The sequence below is a fragment of the Cinclus cinclus genome, chromosome 5 (genome assembly GCF_963662255.1).
Source record: "Cinclus cinclus chromosome 5, bCinCin1.1, whole genome shotgun sequence".
Taxonomy (NCBI): domain Eukaryota; kingdom Metazoa; phylum Chordata; class Aves; order Passeriformes; family Cinclidae; genus Cinclus; species Cinclus cinclus.
Window position 1 is genome coordinate 74,132,414 of NC_085050.1, and position 25,224 is coordinate 74,157,637.

Below are 25,224 nucleotides of genomic sequence, written 5' to 3' on the forward strand. Positions count from 1 at the left end.
TTAAGCTGGCAGCCATGAAAGCCAAGATTTCTGAACTCAGGTCTCCTAGCCCACAGAGTTTTCAAGAACCCCACTGTAGATTTAATGTAATGCTTGGGCAGGTTTGAGCAGAAGCTCCTTGAAGCTGTTCAGATTTCCATACTGTCCTGCAGGAAGATTCACTTCTACACTTCTCCGACACTGGAGAAGTGTAGGTGAAGCAGTCTAACCCGCCTGAGTGCATGTAGAACATGCATGCAGAACATGTAACCATGTGAATGTTAATCACTGCTCCAAGTGTATAAAATATTTATAGAGTTGAAAGAACCCTAGGTTATTGCTACTGGGGAAACAGACACATATTCCCACTTTCATACAGGCTATGCTCACTGTGCTCTGGGCGTGAAATACATGGAAAAACCTTCCTGCGAAGAGGGATCGTTCGCCTTGTTGCAGGGTTCCCATTTCACCTTAGAACTGGAAGCACCATGCAGCAATCTGAGCAGGGCTGTTTGCTGTACTGCCCACACAAACAAGCCTGGACAAGGCTGTTGCCTTCTCATCTGAAAAGGAACAGCTAAAAGCTGTGGGTGGAGTTTGAAAGTGGCCTGGATCATTTCAGCAGGACTTCCCATAATAATGCCATATGTTGTGAGCTGGCCTGCCAGGAGGCCCCTGTACACCTCTGTCTTTCACTTGGATCAGTGGTACTTTTACAGGGGTTGTCATGTGGCTGCCAAAATGTTTTTAAACACTGTTAAAACCATTAGATGGTGGATCCCTCACTGAAAAAAACTACCTTCTCCTTCAGACAGAAGCCACTTCACCAGGAAGAGACCAGAAGTGGTGGAGTCTGACTACCCAATTCTGACATAAAAATGGATTAACTGTAACTGGTGGGGTCTGGCAATGACATCACAAAACTACCATTTGGCAATGCCAAAAGACAGAGCTAGGAGAGCAAGCAGCACTGCCCAAGCTGTCTGGGACTGTCACAGCAGGGTGGAGCTGCTGGGGAACGCAGGAGTGGATGGGTACCTGCCCCAGCACAGGAGTGGGAAGTGCACAGGTGCTGGTTCACTCCCTTCCCTTCTCCACAAAGGGAAGCTGCCAAAAGAATCAAGCTGCGAGAGGAATGGCAGAAGAGGAGAGGCCAGAGAAGCAATAAAAACCCAGATGACTCCACTGACACATGGACTGCAAGCATGGAAGAAATGTCTTGAATGGACCAGCAAGTTTGTCACAGGCCACAGCACAGAAACCGCCTTTAAGTGCCAGGTAAGGAACAATCTCTCTTGGGGTGTTTTCTCTCACTTCTGCCCCAACTCCCCAAAGGAGCAGTGTGCTCTTCTGAGCCAGGGAGAGCTGTGAGGCCCATCCTGCTCTCCCAGCAGCCTGAGCCCCTCTTCCCAGCCCCAGCTGAGACACAGCAGGGCAGAGGTGAAGGTCTGCAGTCAGACCTGGAGCCACTGACCAGCAGTGCCCAGCCAGATCTGTCACTGCTCTGGGACGGACAGAGCCACAGCCCCGCAGAAGGGGAGCTTTTTTCATGGGCCCATGATTAGGCTGGCAGGAAATTCAGTTGGTTTACATCTTCAGCCCTTAGTCCTGCACAAAATTCCTACCACAGATGGAAAGGTTTTCTAACCTAACCATCACTTTCTACCCTTGTTGCATTTTTGCCATGGACTGAACGTGTCTCTCTTTGTGGTCCTGATGTCACTTGTGTTCATGGGGTTTCTGCTCCGTTGTGCAGGATCCCATTTGGGAGCCCCTCCTGGAGGCTATCATAGTTTCCCTCAAATCCAGGCTTGTATTTCTTGATGTTGGAAAGCATTTCTTAGTTTGCCTCTGAAAAACACTGCACAAAATGTTTGCTTTTTGTGAAATCTGAAGCTCCTCTAAATTAGTAATTCTGAACTGCTGAAGAAAATGCATATAAGCGACACAGCTTCAAACCTGCCTGTTTTGCTGCTGCATTGAAAAAGTACTCAAGCAAAGCTGATTAAGCCAATACCTTTGAAGTTTCATCAAGACACCTCAGGATGGCCTAGGTGAGTGTTTCAGAGAGAGACAGCTTCCTGGACTGCAGTTAGGAACTGCTTTGCACGTTCCATATAGGCTCAATTGACTACAGAACCTGCCATAAGGATGTGCCCATAAGGATGCACATTCTTCATTCTGTTTTAATTAACATGATGCTATCATGTCTCTTCAAAGACAGGCTCTGTTGTCGCTGTGAGTCCCTCTGGGATCAAGCCTCTCCTCAGCGTCACCATTGTCAGCGCATTTGGCTGGCCCACACTTGGGGGACTTATGTTTCACTGTAATTCCTTCCAAAACACGCAGAAAAGGCTCTCACTCTCTCATTAGCTTGATGGAAAGAGCATGTCTTGAGGCAGCTATTTAAAGTCCCAGTCAAATGGAACTACTGAAAGCTTTTCTTTCAGAGGCAAGGTCAGAATTGTTCGATATGGTAACGCATTTTCCAAGGCTTATGCCAGTGGGAAGACAAGCACACATTATGGCCTTGTCTTTTCCACACACTTTCAAGTCTTTGTTTCCACGCTTGCAGCCTCGGAGAGCTCGTGCTTGAGGGAAATCATACCAACCTCCATCCTCTTAATTCCCCCAACTCCTCGTCCACCATAGTAGGAAGCATCCACCGTGGGCCACTTCTTGGAAGGCAAGGGCTCCTGTTCTTCTTCCTGTAAGTACAATCAAATGATATTTACTTTTTTAAAAAGACACTTGCACACACACACTGAGCGTCTTTTCTGTATATTTCACTGGAGTACCCTGTTGGTTGTGAAAGGGGTGCAAATGCTGAGGACAGCAGAGCCTCTGGAGTGTTACTGCCTGTAAGAGGGAGAGGAATTCCCTAGTAAGGGGAATTCCTGAGCATCTAGAATGACAAAGCTGGGGAAAAAATGCTTCATAAGTCCTATGTGAATCTTTAGATGTTGGACAAGGGCTATTCAAGCTTTCTGCTTTCAATGCAGAATGTGAAAAACAAATCTATCTTGGAATAAAGGCCCCAAATGTTTCTGTGGATCTGGGTTTCGTTCAGGCCACACTGAGCTGAGACAGAGCAGAGATCTGTTCTCTCAGGCAGCCCTGTTCTGCACTGCAGAGCCACACCCGGGCCAGTCCTTTCTGTGGCAGCACTCGGACACGGAGCCGGAGACGCAGCACGCGGGGACGCACAGGAGCGGTTCCATGTGAGCAGTGGGGTACGGTGAGCACCATCAGACCATACCTCTTTTGGGGCTGACGGAGGTGGAGGGGGATCCTTGATGACCTGAAAGAGCCAAACATAGGAGACAGTAAGGTGCTGCACTGGCAGCAGCCAAAGGCAACGGCCCACGGTAAGAGTGACCCGTTTGCAGCCAAGCCCCCACGACTGGCAGCGTGCTGGCAGGCTCTGCTGCCCGCTCCCCTGAGCATCCATCAGCAAGGCCTTCTGGAAATGACCACCATGCATCTGCCAGAAGTCGCCCTCCCTGCCTGCAGACACTCAGGGCAGACGTGTCTGCCACCACACTTCCTGGCCGGATGAGTCGTAGCCGCTGTGAGAACAGCCGGTGCCGAGACCCCCCAGAGCCCGGGAGCAATCCCGGAGGGAAGAGCATCCAAGGCCTGGCTGAGGCCCTGCACAGCCGTGGGCCGAGCCGCTGCCGCTGCCGTGTCTCTGGCCCAGTGACAAGTGTGAAATGCCTGCTGGCAGCTCAGGCTTCACCTCTTCATGTCCCAGCCGCTTCTGCAGCTCTCCCGTTTCCCAGCTCCCAGCTCCAGGACCGTGCGGTGCCCACACTGCAGTCACGCTCCCGCTCCTCACGCTGCTCCAGGTGAGGCCCACTCGGGAACGTTTCCGACACCTCTATTTAAATCTCCCTACAGTCTCTTCCCATTCCCTCTGTCACATCCACACCATGAGCTCAGAGAATGCCCAGCACTGGCAGTCCCAGCAGGGGAGAGGCAGGCAAGGACTCTCTTCACTGACTCAGCTGAAAACTGAAAGCACAGCCATTCCTCCATGAGAAGACCAGGTTTGCAAGCTCACAATGAGTTCTTTGGGGACACTGGGCCATGTTTTGGGCTGGGGTATTGCCTGGAAACGATTAAAAAGTACACCATGAGTATCAAGGAGGCTCTTCTTGCTCTGTCTTGATATTACACAAACATATCCAAAACTGTCCATGCTGACAAACACCTCAATCTAATGCAGGTTTTAAGTAACTTAATTGAAATATGCCTTATTTTATTCACTCTGTGCTATTTAATGTTAGTACTTTCAGTAAACACTGCCTGTGAACAACATCACTGCACAGACAATTCAGCATAGTATATGAAAGAAATGTATCTTTCTTGATCAATAGAGTTTTCCATCTTGATTTACATGTCAGTTCTCAGTGCTACCCAGATAGTTACTACTGACTGCCTAAACAGGCTGTGGACTTTCAGCAGTGCATAAAGGAGTTCTGCCCAATAGGAGAAATAACTTATGGCACCCCCAGTACCAGTTTTCCACAGGCCTTCAGGTTTAAGGTACGGAATGGCTCATTTGTCAAGCTAAGAGTGCTTTGCGTGGATTGGAAAGCGACCTGTGGATTTCAACTAGACATCCCTTTGTTGTTAGGATGGTGCAAAACCATGCCAGACATTACTTTTCTTTAAATACTTCTGAACGCTTTCACTTCCCAGCCATCAGGAGTTTGCAGCATACTTAACAGAAAGTAATTATTTAATGAGTGAAATATTCTTGAAAACCACATTGGAATCACTGCCCTAACTTTACATGAAACAGCAACACAGAGGGATTGTGAGACAGATCCTGGGAGATACTTGGATGCTGAATAGGATTTGCCAAAGCCTGGAGATATTTCATCCTCGTTGAAAGCAATTAGGAGACTGAGACAGTAAAGCAGCACGTTCACTCAATGAAGGGCCATCTTATTTCATTTCTGTCCTTAGTTCCATTTTACCTGTCCCTAGCCATCATCCCAAAACTGTCTCTTTCTCTATCAGGCCTGCAAACTGTACAGGAGAAGGTCCTCCTACGTAGATCTGCATGTACCCATATGAAATGGCACTGCCTTTCCCCTTCTGCAGCTGCGCCACTCTGAAACCTCCCATGTGCCTGAGCACAGACAGCTTTGCCCAGAAAACCTCTCCATGATGAGGGATGGAATTCTGTGCTCCCTGCACCCACTAGGGATGTAGGAATCACAATTCCCACCCTGGACAATCGAAGGAAACCTGACTTGTTTGAGCTCACTGTGGCTTCCTAAGGCAGTAGTCAGTGGCAGGTTTTCCTCATCTCCTCAAGTGGAGGATCTAATCTGTGCCAGTTCCTGAACTCCCTGAAGTTTGAGGGGAAATTCAGTTTAAACCCAAGCAGTCCATTAAATAGCTGTTATTTCTAATGGCTTCAGAAAATGAAACTTGTTTTAAAAGTGACAGTGGTGTGAGAAAATAATCTGCTTTGAGTAGCAGCTCCTCACCCTGCCGACAGCACTGGAATGTCAATGCCTGCATCCTTATGCTTCCACAGGCTCTCACACTCGAATCACATGCGCACACACAAGGATTCTTTTCAATCGTGTTGTATTCCAAGTGAAATCAGTAGAAAGCTGTTTATGAAAAAGAGAAATCCAAGGCACATGTGTAGCTCTGCATGGAGTTGCATACAACTGCACAGAGGAAGACCTGAGTATTGTAAATTAACTTTTACTGAGCTGGATTCAGATTGTTTCAATGAAGCCTCTAAATAATGCTGCTGTCTTATCATCCTCATGGAGAGATGGGCTGCTTCCTCAGTTTGTTTGGTTTTATCATGAGCCTCTATGGGCAAAGCTCCATCTCATTTAGTGAGTTTCAAAGAATGAAGGTTTGAGTTTGGAGAAGAGCCGATTTAGTTAAAGAAATCATTAAAAAAAGAGGAAATTGGTGCTTGAGGCAGCAGTGCTTCTGATCCGCTCATTAGCACTTCTCTGCTGCTCCATGATGTGGGCATTAGGAGATGTCAGCACAGAGCCTACAGCCAGCTTGCTGCACTCACATGTTCCACAGCGAGGGACAAGTGACAGAACTGTCACAGTGAAACCTTGAAAGCAGGGGACAAGGAAGGAAAAGGAAGAGCAATCTCCCAGCCCCACTCTGAGTGTGCGTGGGACTCACATCATGGAATGCTGTGAGACCGAGCCCCAGCCAGGATGGAGCTGGGCTTGTGGGCAGGGATCACACACCTGCCTGGCTCCAGACACTTGTTCTGCCCACAACACCCTGTCCCCTTTTTTCCATCACAATGACTCCTGTGCTGCGGCTCTTTGTTCCAGGAAACCAGGTGCTGTGCTCTGCCAGGAAAGCAGAGCCTGTTCCTGCCCGGCCCTAATGCTGCCTTCTGTCCTCAGGAGCACTGCCCTGAAGCCCAGGACTACTGAGCCACAAGTGGCCCTTCCAGGTGATGGATGTCCAAGCCTTATGTGCCAGAGAGAAGGGCAGGAACTGAGGCACAGCATGAGGACCAGTCCGCAAAATCAGAAGGAAGTATCAGTATTCCACAGTAAGTTCAAGGTACCTACCTGGTCTTGGAACTCAGCAATGTCGTAGCAAAGAGATTACCTTTTCTTTTGAAGTAACAAATAGTATCCACAGGAGGTGGGAGGTAACACAGAGGGGACAAACATTTGAAGAACTCAGGTTTTATAAGGCTGGAAATTGATACTATAGAACTACCCACTAGACTGCTTCATGTAGGAGTTTTTACTTAGGAAGCTGGTTTATGAATCAAGGTTAGGTTTTTTAAAATAAGAAAAGGGGAACTTGTGTCTTACTGATTTCTAATGCTCCTTTTCCACAGGGAGGCTCACCATATAGCATAAAGTGGAGGTAAGGTGATTAACAGGAAGCTCCCTGGATTTCTGTTGGGCCTGTGCTGTGGAGAATGAGAACAAGCGAGGCTTTTAGTTCTCCTCTCAGGAACCCCAGACTGTGAGGGTGCAGGTGGGGGCTGAGATTTCCTGCCCTTGGACAGCCAGGGGCCCGATGGGGGCCACCGATCACAAGGGCTGCAGCACGGTCAGTTGAGAAGGCCAGTTCCTCTGTGCCCCACATTCCATAGGCCCCAGACAAGACCAGGAACCCAGACCAGGGAAGCAGTCTCCATTTCTCAAGTCCTCCCCGCTGTCCTTCAGCTGGATTAATAATAAACTCCCCTGCTGCTCCAGAAAGGAATGGCAGGAGGCAAGTGACCAACACTACTGGGCTGAGGATAGAGTGCACTCAGTTAAGAGATGGATGTGTGCAGGGATTATGAAAAAAAAAAAATGGGGATTTCCAACCTGAGAGCTCATAATGGACTCCAAATACCAATTTTACTGAGAGCAGTTTTCAAGTGGTCCTTGATTTCCGGGTAACATCTGCACACCATTAAGGCCACCCCATTGCCAGTAACAGCACCGTGCTGGTGCAGGTTTCTGTGTGTGCATCTTGGACAGGCAGGGCCATGCCCAGTGGAGCCCCACTGCTGTAGCTTCTCTCCCCATCACGGAACCGCTTTCCTGCCAGATCTGTTTCCCACCCGTGGCTCAGGGTGCGGGAGCTGTTCCCCACGGTCTGTACTCACCACTTTGCAGCAGAGGGGCCAGAACCACCAGAGCAGGCCGAGTGCCACCAGCAGCAAGAGCACGAGGACAGCAATGAGCGCGGCCACGCCACTGGACTGCAGAGACAGCAGGGACAGCGTCAGTGCAGCCTCACCACTCACCCCGAACACCAGTGTGAGTTCTGCTCAGCTCAGGGGCTTCCTTCTCATGGAAAACTCGTACAGCTGATAGCCCTGGGATCAGAACGAGGCCCAGCCTGAGGAAAGCAGAGAGTCCACTGCCTGCCAAGGAAGGGCCACCAGACACAGCCTGTGGGTAGGATAAGAGATGCCCTTCTCCCCCATGAGGACGCGGGTCTCACACACGGACTGGGGAGCACACCAGGACAGATTAAGGCGTCTCTACAAACAGTATCCCTGGGAGGTTCTGATGCTGATCACCCACACTCCTGCACAGACTGTGGCACACTGACTCCCTGCAGCCATACTGTGGGAACCTGAGACTGAAGGAGGGAGTGTTCCTGCTTCCAGCAACACTTGTACTGCAGAACTGAGCAGCCCACCTCCCACACCTCCAACCCACTTCCTGAGGGTGTCTTTATTCCTACACTTTAGGCTTTTAGAACAACACTAACAGAAACACAACAGCATCCCTAGGAAAATAAAAGCTGGGAAAATTCAGACTTCATCTGGGAAAAAAGGAAAGGAGAGACCCAGGGAAACTGCATGAGCTGTCCCGACCCAGAGGTGCTCCACTGCACATGGGGGTGGAACAGAGCCATATGCCAGAGGCAGTGAGGCACACAGGTACAGTGGGTGCCTAATGCCGTGTATTTTTGTTTGTTTTCACTGCAGTAACGTGTGTTTGTTGGGAGGCTCTAACTTGTAACTCATCTCCAAGTCAGCCATCAGCTGCTCAGCTCCCAGAATTAGTGAGCAGTTCTAGCAGTGACCCATTTCTTGAGTTGCCCATCTGCTACTATGGAAACAGCAGTTCTTGTGTGGAGCTGCCTTTGCTGCAGCACAGGCCAAGAGCAGAAACCAGAAAGAGACAAAAAAGGCTGCTGAGAAGCTCTTCCTGCTGCTGGGCACATCTGTAGCTCTCTGCTTCCTGCCAGGGCAGGCTGTAGGCACAGAGCAGCGGAGCTGCCGTGCAGCACAGTGGGAGGGAAGGCCGTGCCCAGCACCTCGCTCTGAGCTGCTTTGCATCAGGGTTTTTCTGTTCCCTCTCTGTGCACTCCTGGCAGCTCTTACAGAGGCACCATGTGCTGCCTTCCCTGCAAGGGCTGAGGCACAGGCAGGCTGCAGCAGATCCTGTGCTGCACAGCCCTCAGCCACCCTGCTTGGGTGTACGTCTGGCATGCTGCCGACCGACAGAGGCCCTGGAACAGAGAACTGTCACTTGTGCTCTGTGTGTTCTTTCAGCTCCCAGCTCAGCCAGGCTTCCCCTTCCCTGACTGCAGGGCTGCGCTGGATCTCTGATCTCTACAACTGCACCACTGGCGAGGTCTTAAATGAATAGAATAAAAATGACATTTTTTCTCTTTTCAATTACTGCTTTATGAGCAAAGAAATCCTGTTGGCAGCAATGCATGGCAATGGGCAAAAGAGATTCTATTCTCTCTGCGCTCCACGCCCAATGGAAAAGCTGCTCTCAAGTCACACTCTAGGTCAGACACATCTAAAGCCCACGTGCACAGCACATGCTCAACACAGTGGGCTTGTGTCTCCCTCCACAAATTCCAGCTGTCCTGTGTAGTACAAAAGGAATTACAGGAGAGCAAACGTGAGAGTAGGAAATGTATATATTAAGTTAGAGCAGTCACTGGCTGCACAAGTGTGTGGTTTCTCCCAGAAGCAGCTTTTATTTTATCTCTTCTATAACCTGTGCTCACACTTAGCAGGACATTCCCACTGCCTCACTCCTAGTTGTAAGTGGGATACTCTGGCCTCTGTCTCCCTGCATGAACAAGAGCTAAGAGCCTACACTCCTTACTCAAGAGTTACACTCCTCCCAGAGTTGCAGAGTATTAGTGCCCCTGCAGGACTGGAAGCTCTCTCCACAGCCAGGCTGGAGGGCCGAGCTTGTGCCCATGTGCTCCAGTCCTACCCAGCGGAGAGCCATGCCAGAACGGGACCCCGGGTGCCCAGCACACCTGGCTCTCAGCACTGTATCTACAGTGGTATCTACAGTGAGCAGGGCTCTGAGGGTAGGAAGCCTCCCAGTACTTGGAAAGACAGCTTGACACAGGAGAGTGGAAGCAGAGGTTCTCTGCTCTGAGGTCTTGCAATGCAAAGCCCAAAGAGAAATGGGGTGTGGGGATTTTACAAGGAGTTACGGAAGTCCTTCACTTACACACTCCGAAGCAGTGATGGTTAACGAGCTGGACATGAAAGACTGGCCTTCATTCAAACTCACCAAAACCTCCAGGGTTCTGCCAAGAGACAAAGAAGAAACATGAGCAGCCATGGAACAGCCAAGAAAGGCTCACACCTGCTCTGCAGGCACTTGCATCTACAGCCTCTGCTCCAAAGGGAGTGTCCTCAGGGGAAATGGAGGCCTGTGCTTATTCCTGTTTGGGAATAAGTTGAGTCTCCCTGACAAAGAGAGAGCCGTCCAAGTAGAGAATACCCCTTCCCCATTCCACAGAGCAGAAAATACTCCCAAAAGTTTCGCATAAAATAAATTCGAGTTCAGCTGTAAAAGTAGCATTGTTTTGTCTGTTCCATAAGCATCTCCTTAGTCACACACAGACATCACGGGTAAAGACGTTGGGTAATTATAAATGGTCAGGACTTGCTATAAATAGCCCCGAACACTGCATACAAATGGTATGTGGTTTACATTTTACAAATTAACCCTACAAGAAAACAACACATGGTGGATGTTAAACAGAAGAAGACTCCTCAGCTTCTCTGGCTTGGATTCCCAAGATTCAGACAGTTTATGTTATGCATAGATGTAATTAAATAAAAATGTAGATATCCATGAACTAAAATGATTAATCATTTACACCGTTCTTACATGTCATGAGTTTTTATTCTGGCACAAACACTGTAGTCAATATGGAGTTCAAAGCTATTTTAGCTAATTTGGCTAATTTCTTCTTCAGTTTTAGCAAAAATGAAGTGAGTTGCTTCCACTAAACTAATTTTTAAATTATCTCTGTTCTGAATAATTGATCCAACAGAAAACATAACTCTAATTTCCTTCTAATTGGAATTCCCGGGAATAAGTGAATCAGAACCAATAAAAAAAACAAAACTATTTGATTCCCTTGCAGAGCAATAAATCAAACCACAGTGAAACTTTGGTCAATGATTATTTGTTTTAAGGTGTGGTGCCTTTTATTATTTTTAATTCCAATTATTTGTTTCAGCATTGTAATGGAGAATGCTGAGGGAAATTCCAGCAGGAGGATTCTGCTCAGGTTTGTCCAAACACTCCTGGAACTGCAGGGCAGGAGGGTTTCCTGCCTCCCCTGGGGGAGAGGAGGACCCCCACACTGAGCTGCTGGCACACTCCTGCAGCTGCCCTACTGGCCCTGTGTGCCCTGGCAGCCCTCTGAGTCCTGCCTGGAATGCCACTAGTGAGCAATGAGGCTGGTTTGGTAGCAAATGGAGCAAAACTGGGCCACAGTACACACCTGGATAAAACACACTGAAGGCACACTAAAGAAAAGCATCATTCCCTGGCTTTCTCGGGACCTTGACATGTCCTTGAGTTCCCTGGGTTGTATGAAACGTTCTGTAAAAGAGCAAATATTTCCCAGTGGACTGGAGCCCGTCGTACACCTCGCTGTTTGTATCACAGTAACCATTCCCAGTTATAATAGGTACTAGCTGGGGCTGCATTCCCAGCCCCAGTGCCACGTGGTGCCCTGTGGTGCCCTGTGCTAGCCCACGCTCCCGCTGTGGGCACCCTGAGGGATCCCAGGGAGCAGCTCACTGAGTAATCGGCTCCAGCAGTGACACACTGCAGGAGGGCAGCCCTGCCCTACCCACTCCCAGCCTGGCACATCGCTGCAGGCATGAGCCACTGGAGATGTCACTGGAGCTGATCATAGCTGCTCACTTGTGCCAGCCGCAGAGTGAACTCACACAGATAATTACCTCATCTTCAAAAGGATGAACCTGTCAACACACAAAAGCACTCCCTCCCGAGACTCATGGCTCCAGGGGACACCAAATACATTCTCTCATCACTTGAGCAGCCAGATACCAGTTTGCTGGGCTGTAGGTACTTGTGATTCATACAAACACTGCCCCTTAAGCGGGGAGTCCCAGAAGGAGGTGTCCTGCTTCTGCTACTCCTTCGCACACAGTTCAGAGACGGACACGGACACAAACACAGCCTAGTGTCTACCAGCGCCTGCCACACGTGCGTGCTTTTAGCTCAGCACTCTGCCGAAACTGAAGGTACATTTCCATCCACAGTAACCTATTTGCAAAGTATTCATTTGCTCCTTGCTTTATGGGAAGCTACTAAAAGACTGCCATTTTATGACCCGTTAAAAAAGATGAAAAAATTAAATACAATTGTGGAAGACATTTGCTGGAAGCAATAAATAATTTACCTCCAATTTTCACGCACTGAAAATTAAACTGGCAACTGCTCAAAAAGTTACTAAAATTATGGTGACAAAGGTACTTCAGAATCAACTGCCTGCACTAAAATAGCAAAAATGCTGTACATAGGAGGAAGGCAAAAAATAGGTCTGTGTATTTAAAGGGCATTTTCCTTTCCAGCACTGGCTTCATGAAATAATGGATAGCTTTTTAATGTGGGCTTCATTTGACCAAGCTCCCTCTGATGTCTTTGGCCACTGCTTGCCGGGGTACAGTTAGATTTAGCCCTCCTTTCTCCCTGAGCCAAGCACAGAGGACTTGTTCTCTCCTCTCTGCTCTCTCCCAAAACACTCCTGGACCAGAGAGATGACTCTGCATCCAGGGACTCATCCCTGCTGCAGGAGGAGGCAACACACAGAGGAAGGGATTTCCAGCTCTGGTGCTCTTGGCAGACCGAGAGCCCCAGCTGCACAGGGACAGGGACAGCTCTCCTGGAGCAGGGCTCCAGCGCTGCCTGTCCTGTTTGGTGCAGTCCCACCGTGCCGCAAGCCAGCTGTGCCTGGGGAGCACTGGGACCGTTCACTCAGTGGGAACTGTGCTGGACACAGGACGTGGCCTGCAGTCAGGAGAAGTGGGCAGAGGTGTTTTCTTCCCATTACTCACACAGGCATAAAATGGAACCCTGTTTTCCCGAGGACAGCGAGACCTGCTCATCCTGGAATTCATGTCGTTTGGGGATTCTGATTAAGAACTAGTACAGACTCGTCCTCCTGTCCTTTTTGGTGTAGCTTAGCACTGATATAAATTCAGATGATGGTTCTTTAGGACTCCCTCTTGTTACCTCAGAACCCTCTAGCTTTTCCAGGTGCATGTCCATCCAGTATGCTGTCTGTCTCAGCCTGACTTTGCACAGAAGGGGACACAAGTGCAGACAGACACAACTTTTCACTGCTGGGAACTCCAAGGGAATGTGGGAGAGCTGGAAGCCAGCAAGGAACTAGCTCTCATCTTGTGGAATCCTAGGAACCTGCAGTAGCAGGGTATGAAACGTCCTTATTCTGTTCAAGCAGACTATTAATTCAGATTGGGATCCCACGGCCAGTGCGTAATGTGCAGCACTTAGTTCTGCTCACGCAGTCCTTGCTAATGCTCTGGGAACACTTTGTGCCCTAGGAGGGATGTGAAGGACTGCGCCAGAAATTACTACTGATCTTAACACCACGTCCATATGGCTGAGGGGCCTGTTAGCCTATACAATTCATTGAGGATGTTTCCATCTGTGAATAAGTCCCATTATACCCTAATTGTGTCAGACTAAATGTATTTCTAAAATATTTGCAGAAGTTAATATTTATACCAGGCATTAAGCCTAATCCAGCTCTATTTCTAGCTTTCCCCCACCTGAGATGATGTCTCTGGCTATTTTGAAGGGGGGAGGTTTTCCCACGGGAGCACCAGACACTGAGAACCATACTGTCTTTTATTTTTGCTGGAACACATGTTGTGCAGGGAAGTAAAAAACAACACCAACAATAAATGCTTAAGCTCAGTGAGGTTGCAGTGAACAATGAGTGCCGGTGGGAGCAGTGGTGGCCCCCTTGGCTCCCTGCCCAGGGCTGCAGGGGAAGCCCAGCTGTTAGCAATGAGGGGTAATGCCAGTGCCCCAGGTGGGTCAGGACTGGGCTTTCACCTGAGCACGGGGGCTCTGCCAGGGAGAGAACGGCAGTGCACAGGTGAGACCAGTCTGATCTGGAGCTGGCGTCCTAACCCCTGCTGAGCCAGGGAGAAGGGGAGGTGGCTTTCCTTTCTGTTGGTGTTGGGAATGGCTGCGTGTCCCATGTCTGTGAGCTGCTGGGCTGCTGGCCAGGGAGGCTGGAAGAGGATTGAGCAGCTGAGAGAGCCCAGAGTTCATCCTGGGGGCTGGGACCTCCTGCAGCAGTGGCAACAACCGACCTGTTCTCTTTCCTTCGGCCTGTCTCAAAGGACAGCTCGTAACAGAGGTAACTGGGTTCTTAGTGCTTTTGCCTTTTCAAAATGGTGACCAGTGTCATGTGGTATGGGAAATACTTTTGTTAACATGCTGGTTCTTAACTTGCAAATCCTATCAAATTCTCCTTTTAATTGGTCCCCTTGTCTCTGAACAATGTTTATTTTCCAAGTGATATGTAGTCACTGTGTAGGTTTTATACTGAGGATAAGGCTTGGAAAATTGGTCCTTGAAGACACACTTGCATGCTGACACCAGCTGCCAAGCTCCCTTGTGCCTCAGCACAGCACTGCCCCTTAGATTAGTGATTTAGCTCTGTGGCCAAAATACACCCTTGTCTGCATTGCCTCAAAGGCTGTGGTAAGGCTACTTGGTGAACAGCACCACAGAAAGAGCTCAGTGTCACATCTGAGGTAGAAAGAGAACAGAAATTCTCAACACAGCCACAGCATATTAATCCTTCCTTGAGTGACCCTGAAAGATATGTGAGACTGAGCTGCAACTTGCAAACACTCTGCCTTTGCTGACAACAACTTTTCTAAATGTTTACCTTTCTCAGCAGAGGAAGGAAAAGTGACAAAACCAAAATAACAGTAGGGAAGGCAGCCATAGCAAGCAACAGTAACTCTCTTTTCTCTCTCTGGTTTTCAGCCACTCACTTCCATGTTATCAGAAAACTCACTTCAGCTCCACATACCTTTCTGAGCCCTCCCTCAGACAGGCTAAGGGATGTTTTGCACAATTCCACGACCTGACCAAGTTCTGGGCCTGTCTGACTAAACAGGTGATGCCACATGTGCGCACCCGTGTGCCCTGGCAATCGCAGGGGTTCGTGTGCTTCAGTGTTTGTGGGCAGCTTCTGTGGGAGAAACACCTGAGATGCCATCTTCTAAATGTGCATTTGGGCTTTGTGATAGCACAGGCTGTCTCAGGTTACTGCCTTTGTCTGTTGGTCTGTCTGGTAGAACACAGTGAGACAAAGGTGAGGTGTGACCTGCAGGTGTGACTGAGGTACCAGCTAAGCCAGCATTGCAGAGGGGTGTTGGTGAGCACCCAGTGAGTTCCAGAGTTAGCTCTGTGAGTGGGCAGTGGCACTGCTGGATGAACCCAGCTGTGAGAGGTGTGGCTGGGCTGTGCTGCCAAGACTGAGGCAGTAAAATAGGACAGTGGCTGCTGGGTCAGGTGTCATTTGGAGCTTGTTGCCTGTCTGCTTTTGAGGCCTGCAGTGTTAAGAGAGAAGTGCAGCTGTGCCATGCTGCCATGAGGCACTGACTCCTGGTGTGGCGGTGTCAGCCCAAGCACTCGAGTGCATCCTCTGAGAGCACTAACGGTGCCGGATGGGCTCGCGTGCTATTCAGCTATTTATTTTGTGTTTGCTTGAAGAATCAGGCCAATGTTTTTGAAAGCATGTTTAACTATACCATATGCCTACTTAAATCATCCCTATCAAACAAGTTGTGGGTTGCTGCTCTGGTTCATTCTGTTCTGTTTTCCCTCCCTTCCCAATGTGTTTATGTGTATTTATCCAATTTGCTCTGTTCCTCATGCCAAATGGCAGGTCTGAGATCCCAGCCAGGCAGGGGCAGCTGTGCTATTGTTGGTGTCTGACAAAACAGAGGTCATGGGCTGGGCCTGCAGCAGCTCTAGCTCTAATGAAAGCTTGTGTTGGACATTATGGGGCAGTCACAGTGTAATCAGGGTTCATGGGAGTGCACAAGTAGGAATGAACCTTAACTTGCCCCTTGGGAACTAAGAACTCAAGTCTAACTTTCAAGATGTAATTCCTGTACGAATTAGCCTCTTGCAAAATATTCTGCTGTTTGTTTGCTTTTTTGCCATAACTCCTTCCTCTGTCTGGAAAACGCCCAACTTTCAACAGCCCCACCACAAAAAGCCAAAACCTGAAAAATCAAGCAACAGTCTAGTTAGAATGAAGGGTCTGTCCTGCATGGAGCTGACCTTAGCTGATCTCACTTCTAAGATGGATGAGAGTTATAAGGTGTGCCAACGTAGGAAGTGACTGCCCACAGAAAGGAGCAGGCTTTTGTTCTCCATGGTAGGACTCTTCTCTCCCTGGAAGGCTAAGCCCAGCAGTTCCAGGCAGTGACACAGCAAGGCGTGATCATTCCCAAGACCCTCTGTTCAGCAGGAGATCAGTCTGCAGGGCTTGGGAGTTCTAAGCTCTCTGCTCCTTGGGTGGCCTGACACTTGCTCCCCTCTCCTGCTGTTTTCCAGCCCAGAGGGCAGGAGTCTCTAAGCTATTGGAAAGGGTGTTGTGGGAGCTACGTGCCAGCTCTGAGGCAGCAGAGTGGGCTGCAGGGGCTGGGCAGCTGAGGAGAGGAGGAACGAGTCCCTGGAGCCACTCAGGGAGTGTGCAGCTGCCATGAGGCTGCCTGGCTCTGGCTGGGCATTGCCGTGCTGCTCAGTGGGGACACAGCACATCTGTCACCCACACACAACCACAGCCTCCACTCAGGGCAGCACCAGATGTGTTTATTCGATGCATGTACTAACTAGCTCCTTCATGGCTTAGAATTATTAGCCACAAGTTAATTAGGCAAACGTATTTGCCATCAGTCACCTTAGAAAGCGTTGCTTCTTCAGCACTGCTTATATCTCCTAAGCATCTGTATCTAGCACAGGAAGCAGGAGGGGAAAACTACAAATTCCACAGATGAGCTACAGCCAGAAATGAATGTGTGAAAGGTGTTCACAGCGTCCTAACAACTGCTGGCGTGCACATGTAATGCTTTAGCTGAGTTCCTCTCCATGCTGCCAGCACAGTGGCACAGGGGAGGAAGCAGTGAGATGTAGGAGCCTGCAGCTGATGGGGAAGACAAGGGAAGTAACAGTGGAAAAAAATATTCCTTGGTGTAGCTACGCCAAATCTGCCAAGACTGCCTTCCCTGCTGCTGCTGCGTGTACTGGGTATTTGCCTGACATCCTGCCTGCTTGGCGTCCTGCCTGCACAATGAATTTGGGACCACCACTGTCCCAAGGGAATGGCCTTTGTTTCCCCAAGATATGAGACTCCAAAGTAGTTCATCAGTTGCTGGCCCCAGGTCACAGGCAGCAGTGCATGGAGGAAAGGCAAGAGAAGCTTTCTTTGGGTTGTGGGACAGTCAGGATCCCTGGTTAGGAGCCTGCCATGACCAGCACTCTGTAGAACACCTTCCAGCTGCTCTCCAAAGGGACAGCTGTCTAGAAACCCAGTGAGGTCATCTGAAGGATGGACCCATGATTGCTTCATCTTCTCTGTACCCGTTTGCTTTCATGCATCCACACTCTTCCCCTTGAATCTGGTGCTATCTGGTATTGTCATGGAAACATCTTGCACCTAGAAATCCTAGAGCCCTTAGAGCTGAATGTGAGGCATGTGACAGGGAACAATTACCTCCTGCACTGCTGCGTGCCAAATGAGCTGCCCCAGACTCCATCAGCTCCAGGAAACTGCAGGTAACCAACAATTTGGCAATACAGGAGTAGTCATTCTCCTTCCTACCCTGCAGAAAATAATTCCTATTGAATCTTTGCTATTTAAGTGCCACCAGCTGTTTGTGTTGGACAGGATGTAGGAAAAGCTAAATGGAAGCTGAAGCAGCCGCATTTTTGAATAGAGGGCAATTAAGGTCCTTAATTAGCAGCAGTGTGGCCTGTCCCACCTTGGCAGGCAAGGTGATCATCAGGTCGAGGTACCTGTGAAAGAAGTTTCACTTGAACTCAGGTTTAGGCTGGGATTTGTCTTTTTTGGCTGTGTTATTCCTTAAGCTTCTGAGCTCAAGGAGAAGGATGCTGCATACTTGTGTCATAGCAAAACCTGAGTTCAAGTGCAGGATGCATGAACGTGGAAGCTGGCCAGCACTGCAGCTGCATGAAAAATAGACTCCTGTAGTTCCCTGAACTATTTTAAGAACAATGACAATTCCTCAGCCCGTTGGTTCAGTTGGAATAATCCACTGCCTAGCCTACCTCCATCCTTTCTTGCCTGGCTTAGAGCTGAGTCTGAATAAGATGGAATGTTTGCAGCAGGCACCATCAAATCCAAAACGTTGTTGCAGTAGTCAAGTAGGAAATGCGAGCTCAATGAGATTGAGATAAGAAGTAGTCACGTACCTATTCACTAGAAGCATTGCAGTAGAAGTCTTTTGTTGTGCTAGTTTAAACTGTAGTTATTGTCATCCTTTCCTCTAACAAAAAAAAAAATTTTTAAGTGTTCAGGCAGTATGAGAAATGCCAGTTTTCCTCCTGGCCTTGCCAGGAAAGGCAGAGGGAGTTTGACCAATGGCTCACCAGAGCTGAAGGCAGCTGGAGGTGAAGCCAAGCCTACAGACAGATTGTTCTGAATGCAAACTCACAAAACGTAGGGCAGAAGTGAGAGAACAAAAGTGAAGCTAGCAAGGAATGTAGACTGTTTTTCCTGTACTAGTGCTCCAAGAGACAAAGGCTCTGATTGCTTTCCAACGCACGATGGCTAGAGAAAGATGTACAGTAATGGTCAAAGTCACCTCTGGCTTGGATTGATTCCCTCCAGCTGTGGCAGGACAACAAATCCAAGTCTGAGCTCAAAAGGGGAACTGATTTTTGCAAATATTCTCAGGCCTTCAAAATGTGTCTTTTAAATGGGCAGTTCAGTAAAATCAGAGCGCTGTTTACTAACCAGCTGGATTGTGTTGTTGCACCTGCCGTCACAGTGCATCAGTGATCTCTCAAAGCAATTCAACACGGGTGGGCCTCCTTGCCGTGCTGCAAGGTGTATGTGTACTTTCCCTTTCTGCTTTATTTCACATTTGCAGCGTGTTTTGTAAGGCATGGGTTGCTTGTGTGAAAATTGGGAATAATTGTCAGCTGGTAGCCGATGAGGAACCTCTTAAAAGGGCTGGGATTGTAAGCAGACTGGGGGATTTTGCACTTCAGAAACAGCATGACAAGAAGGGATTTTAAACGGCACAGGCAGCGCAGTCATGTTGTCACCCAACCTAAGGATGATAGATCCATCTGCTACAGGGTACTGTGGAAAAGCAGACTTTGAAAAAAATGCTTGGTTAAATCTGCAGCTGGCACTTGGGAAGCTCCAGACTCAGTGCAGCCAACAGCTGGGAAGGAAGCAGAAACACACCATGGCTGAAAGTCCGGGAGAGCAGGGGCTCACCAACCGAACATCCTGGATACTTTGGCGTTTTACTTATTCCACACAGCTTAGTATTGCTCTGCATGTGAAAACTGCTAATTCATCAGGCAACAACTAAGTGTCTCCCCTTAGGAAAAGATACAGCGAAACCTGTTAGGCCAGTCTCGAGGGCTCACCCAGAAACCAAGCTGCAGGTTTCAAAGTCACACAGCAAGCTAACTCGGGCTGCTTGTGTTCTCTTAATTCCACCCAAAAGAGCACCAGAAATGCACAGAGCGGTTGCTGCTACATTAGTGACTAATATTAGCTCCACTACATGAGGAATTACTGGGAGATATCCAGCACCAATCCAGGCTGTGCCAATGGAAAGTCAAGAGTTCAAGTACGTACATATCCTTCATAGCTGTCTGTCTTCTGCACAGTCGTCTGCTCAACTCTGGGCCAAAGCTCCAACTCCTTCAATAGCAGGCCAGGGAACTGTGCTTCCTATGGTAGCCTGCGTTTGGCAGGACTGGCTGCCAGTACTCTGTTTATGTACTGTGGGACAAACATTGTGTGGAAAAGCACTTAGGGCATCATCTTATAGGGCGCTTCATACTGGGACTTATTTCCTACTGTTCTTCTGTTGTACACTAACTGCACTGAAATCCCTGGCCTGGGGAGGAGGGCTTTTAACCTGACTGACTGACATTGTTCTGATGACAAAATCAGGTCCCTTACAGCTGTGGTGGTGCTGAGTGGCTTCAGCTAATCGGGAGCTGCTGTGCTGAATGCCTGCACACCCCTCAGCTCCCAGCTGAGCACTGCTGCTGTGCTGTGGGGATGCCCAGGCTGCTCAGCAGGCTCAGGGCTCTGACTCCCTGCTGCACCTGGAGCGCAGCTGTGTGAAAAGCAATGTCAGGGTAGTGAGTCCCTCACCCCTTCCCTGTACCCTCCGTGCAGCTCTGCTCCGTGCTCATTCTCCCTGCCAGCCATGAAGCAGCTCAGGAGGCAGACCCTGTGCCCCAACCACCCCACTGGGGTCAAGCACTGAAGGTTTTCCCTCCATGGCCTTCCAGCTTCCCTCCCCCAGCCTGCTGTTTAGAACACAAACCAGTTGTGCCTTGGGAGCTTTGCTATCCACCTGACAGCACAACTGAGGCAGCTGATTGTTGCTCAGGTCAGAAATGGAACTGCAGATAAGTCGCCTATACAACACAGTTGTGGAGCTGCTGAACTGCCACAGATAAATGCCAATGTAGAACTGCTGTGCTTCATACTGGATTAGCATTAGCCTCATCACTGCTAAGTCTCTGGGAAGAACTACTTGACAAATGGGGAGGAAGGCAACAGACCAAGCTTTGGCCCTCCCACAGAATCTAGATCTGATGTGCAGTTTTCTGATTTGAGATTATGTTAGGGTCTTTGCAAAGCTGCACAATGAAGTCCAAGAGATAATAAGGCCCTGAGGCACGTAGTGAGGAGGAGGGAAGGATTAGTTCTCCAAGGGCCAAAAGTAATGTGCAGCCCTGGCCAGTGACACTGGGAATAAGACCAGAGCTGCATTTTTAGCCCCAGTGCTGGAGCTGTTAACTCCTTGGATCAGGACATGTGGAGCAGGGGTACATGTCCTGACACCTAATTTTAATAATAGCTTATAAGTGTCAGTGGCAATGTCATCTCTTTAACAGTGGGCCTGAAGATGATCCAGACAGGAGCATATTATGCCCTGTTAAAACAGCTAATTTGCATAAAACATATGACAAGCCAGATCTTTTCAGTTTTTCATAAACTAGCTGAATATTCATTTTTAAGGCACTGTCCGAATGGGTTTGGTCACAGATGACTACTCAAAGCCCATTCCAAAGCTGGCATATACACCAGGGAAATAACACAAGAATGGTGGAAAAAAGGCAAGAACAAACCACCCCTGTAAAAGCAAAAAATATTGCCTTTAGCCAAACCACTCCCAATTAACATCAGCTATAATGGTGTCAAATTCCAGCAGAACACGGGCTGGCATTTGGTTCAGTACTTACTGGCCACTTTTGTACAGGATCGGTGCAGGGCAGAGCAAAAAATCAGATTGGACAGTTTTAGGTCTCTCATCTGAAAAAAAAAAAACAAAACAAAACACAACGAACACATGAGCTTACTATACTGTGCAGCTTAGGTGAGGAGCTGTCATGTGAAGGTGCTGTGAGATCCCTCTGCTCCCATGCTCCTTACTACTCTCTCCTGGCTGGAGCCAGCAGTCAGGCAGGCCCAGGGTAAGGAACGTGGAGCCCCAGAGCTGCCTGTAAATGCCAGGTGAGACCATGTTACAGTGCTTGTTTGAGCTACTCCAGTGGTACTCCTACTCATGATCTTACGGAGGGAACGTTTCCTAGAATCAATACCATCTTTGTGGAGAGTGAGAACACTATTAGTGGTTTCGTGGTAGTTGGAAGATTAAAGGTTTGTTTCTGGTTGGCTCCATCCCTGTGCGTTGCATTACAGGACTCTTGTATTAGCTGTGACTTGACTGTCTTTCCTCCAGTGTGTCTTCTGTTTTTGACTCTGTGTCATTTGCGAGCCTCTTACACTTAGAAAGTACCTATCTAGAGAGCATGTCAAGTCCTTAATTGTAGAGCCTTGTGTCCAGTGCAGCATTTCTGTTCTGCAGGTGTGAGGAGGCAGTGATGGAGCTTTTTTGCCTCACGTTTTTGGTAAGCTGGGGAAAGTTTGGCTCCTGTGTGCAGAACCATCTGCCCAAACTTCCCTGTGGCAGGAGTGATGATTTCCGTGCAAGGCCTGTTTCCTGACTGTGGGGTGAGAGCAGATAAGTGATGTGCCAGATCAACTTGGAGAGGACTCTGTCCTGCATTTCAGGAGCAGGCAGACAGACAAGCAGTTCAGGGGCATCTGAAGGAGGAGCTGTTGGCATAAATGAGCTTTTCATATGTGCTATAATCTGCACTGACTGCTTGGCCTAGATTTGGGGCTAGTTGTGAGGTGGGGAAGAGGGATTAGCACATTGCCATATGCTTTTGTCTTAATGGTATGTTTCATAGATTATTTTTCTATCCCACAGCTCCATTTGGCAGGTTTCCTTTCTAGCATTTGGTAATGGTTCTTTATAAAGGCAGAACGAGCAAGATGCCAAATGCATCCTTTAAAAGCAGGGGAGCTGACACAGTAAGGGTGTGTTCAGAGGCTGGTACCAAAGAGTGCCCAGGCTCTCAGTGAGGGGAACTCCAACCCCAGCAGATCTTCACCTGAGTGCTTTCTGTTTGGGCCCTCACATGCTGAGGGTTCTTGTAGTGGGGACTGCAATGATGATTGCAATGATGACAATGATGATTGTCCTTCTCTTGGGACCATCTCCCTCCTCCTGCTCCAAGTGCCCTGCCTATGGTCCTGTTCATCCTGGCTCCACTGGCCCCCTTTAGGCTTCCTCTGAAGCAGGCAGTCAGAATCCAGAACAGAGCTGTAGAGAAGGACCTTGTGTACTGTGGGCAGGACCACTTGAAATCTCCCTGTTTTCTTCCTGTATTACTCCCCAGCTGCTTGCTGTTGTCTATTGCTGAAGGTGTGGACCGGGTGGGTGTAGAAGTCACTGGCAAGACCCCATAGAGCAGATTGTGTTTTTATAATCAATACATCACTGTGCCATTCCCCTACCCTCATGTGCTTCAGTACACCCCTTTCTGCAGCCAAGAAAAAACAAGCAGCCCCAAGCTGTAGTTGGCAATTCTCACATCAGATGGTAGCAAGTGTTTGTGGGCAATGGGAAGCAGAGGTGACAATTGTAATGGAAACTGAAGGGAAATTTATACAAGCAGAATTGACTTACACAGGCTGCCTGCATGCAGAACTACTGGGTTATCTGTTATTCTGCCAAATTATTGTAGGTATTTAACAGGCAAGAGAGACTGGCAGCCCATTCCAGTATTTATGATATCCAGGGTGAGCAAGAGGCTGCACTGGAAACTGATTGTGTAGCAATTTAAGACAGGCTAGTACAGAAATCAGAGAGTAAGCAGGGGAAAAAAAAAAAAAAAAACAGTTGTAGTTTTTCCTTCAAGTTCTTGTTTGGTTGTTTTCCAGTCTGGCTGGTTTCTAAGGAATTCTGTTTAGAGATAGAAGTTAGATGTACTTACCCTAGCCACCCATTTGAGTTTCAGGATAGAAAAGCAAACTCACATATGAGCCAGAGGGAAGTGCCTGTACAAGGTGTCATGGTCACCACGTGAAGCACAATTGCTTTGGGCTATGGCTGCAGTAAGCCCTGCTGCTGAGCACACACAGCTCATGGACCCTGACAAAATAGTCCGCTGTTCTGACCTGGCCTTTTTCTGTGCTGTTGCAGGAGGAGGACTGAAGTGCCCCTGAAACCCACAGCACACTTGGAGCACCCCCAGAATGGGCAGAGACCTTGCAGGAAACCAGGTAAGCATCTCTGGGAACTGCAGTGAGATGTCTTGGCCAGGATTATCATGCAGAAAGGGACCTCAGTCAGTAGCCTGGAGCCACGGGTCTGCTCATCAGCGGACCTCAGAAGCCAAGCCGTTCTCACTATGCTAATGCCCACAGCCAGGGACTGCCAGCCCCACTCACAGCTAAGGGCACCTGGTAGCAAAATGAGATCACTGAGCAGAGGGTGAAACAACTTTCCTCCTTTTACTAATCCTCATAGCTTTGCTGTTTTCCTCCTCTTTGATATTTTTCAAATTTTATCAAGTGAGGTAAGGAGAAGCAAATCCAGTCACTGCCTGAGGACTACAAAGGCAGATGTTGGCCAACTTGCACACTTACGGATTGTCGTGTCGTTCACTTGATAGGTACAGGTCACACTGTCACTTCTCCCGACCAGGGTCAAGCCACTTCCTCTGAGAACAACCTGAAACTCCTCTGGAGGGAAAAGCAAACACACAAAATCACCAAACTTCAGTGCACTGCTGTAAGTTACACAGGGCAATTTCATTTAGTCTGCAATAAACAAAGCACAACCTAGTAATGCTTCCAACTTAGTGAGATGTCCTTTTTTCCTCACCCCTTGTACTGAATTCTCCTTAAAAATTGCCAAGGTCATGTTTCATTCCCAAATCTTTGAGACAGCCCTCAGAAACTAGAAGTGGATTAAGGCTCTCACCAGGATCAGCTCAGACTCAGCTGCACAGTAAGACACAGTTCCTCGGTGAATGAGAAATGAGAAATCTGGGACTCAGAACAAGACTCCCCAAATCCAGATCAGGCTCACTTGAAGTGCCAGATGAATAAAATATTCCTCCTTAGTAGTATCTCTCTGCAACTTGCCTAAGGGCCACACTATCTGTGAGCTGTGCAGAAGAGTGAAAAGAGTATTTTTACCAGGGCCACTATCTTCAACCAGAGCGTCCGTGTTTTCACAAAAATATGCAGGTAACATTTTGCAACTACCTTATTTTCATTGATCTCCCACTATGCAAGGATTATGAAGGTCAGAAAGACAAGGCCTTAAAATTCTGTGCAACTCTTGTAGTTCATTAATATATTGCCCTTGCTGCCCAAAAATGCGATCACGCGCTTTGTTCTTACACCCCACAGATTTTGGGGAGATGTGGGACAAGTGCAGAGCAGACTGATGGGAGAGGGGCAGGTAAACACTCTCCAACTTCCATATGCATTACCCAGGCTATGGAAGCAGGCCCTGGTGGTCAGCTCCTCTGAGGAGAACAAGAAATCAGGAGAGAAATCCAATGTTTCTTTAATTTCTTGAGGCCTTAAGTTAGAGATGTTTTATTCTAGAGCCATGCAGTTTTCCTTTGGATAAAACAGGGAAACCACAGCCCTATAATAATTGAATAGTATATTTAAATTATAAAACCTTACCTCCTACACAGACACTGGATGGCTCCAAATATAAAATCTCAGTGCACGATTGTTTCAAAACCTATTGCAAAGGAGGAAATAGTCACAAATAGGTTTCACAGCACTGTTTCAATGAGCGAGCTT

The 25,224-nt window shown here is 48.4% G+C and overlaps 1 protein-coding gene across 1 annotated transcript in view; it reads right to left on the bottom strand.

Annotated features, from left to right (window-relative positions):
• Positions 1-25,224, bottom strand: part of ANTXR2 (ANTXR cell adhesion molecule 2) — a 74,427-nt gene that overhangs the window by 25,361 nt on the left and 23,842 nt on the right. Inside the window, exons 7-13 of the mRNA XM_062494088.1 lie at positions 25,102-25,162; positions 24,042-24,141; positions 21,288-21,350; positions 9,942-10,020; positions 7,607-7,702; positions 3,239-3,280; positions 2,592-2,687 (exon numbers count right to left, since the gene is read on the bottom strand). Of these exons, the coding sequence (XP_062350072.1) occupies positions 2,592-2,687; positions 3,239-3,280; positions 7,607-7,702; positions 9,942-10,020; positions 21,288-21,350; positions 24,042-24,141; positions 25,102-25,162 (537 nt within the window). The remainder of the gene's footprint in view (positions 1-2,591; positions 2,688-3,238; positions 3,281-7,606; positions 7,703-9,941; positions 10,021-21,287; positions 21,351-24,041; positions 24,142-25,101; positions 25,163-25,224) is intronic.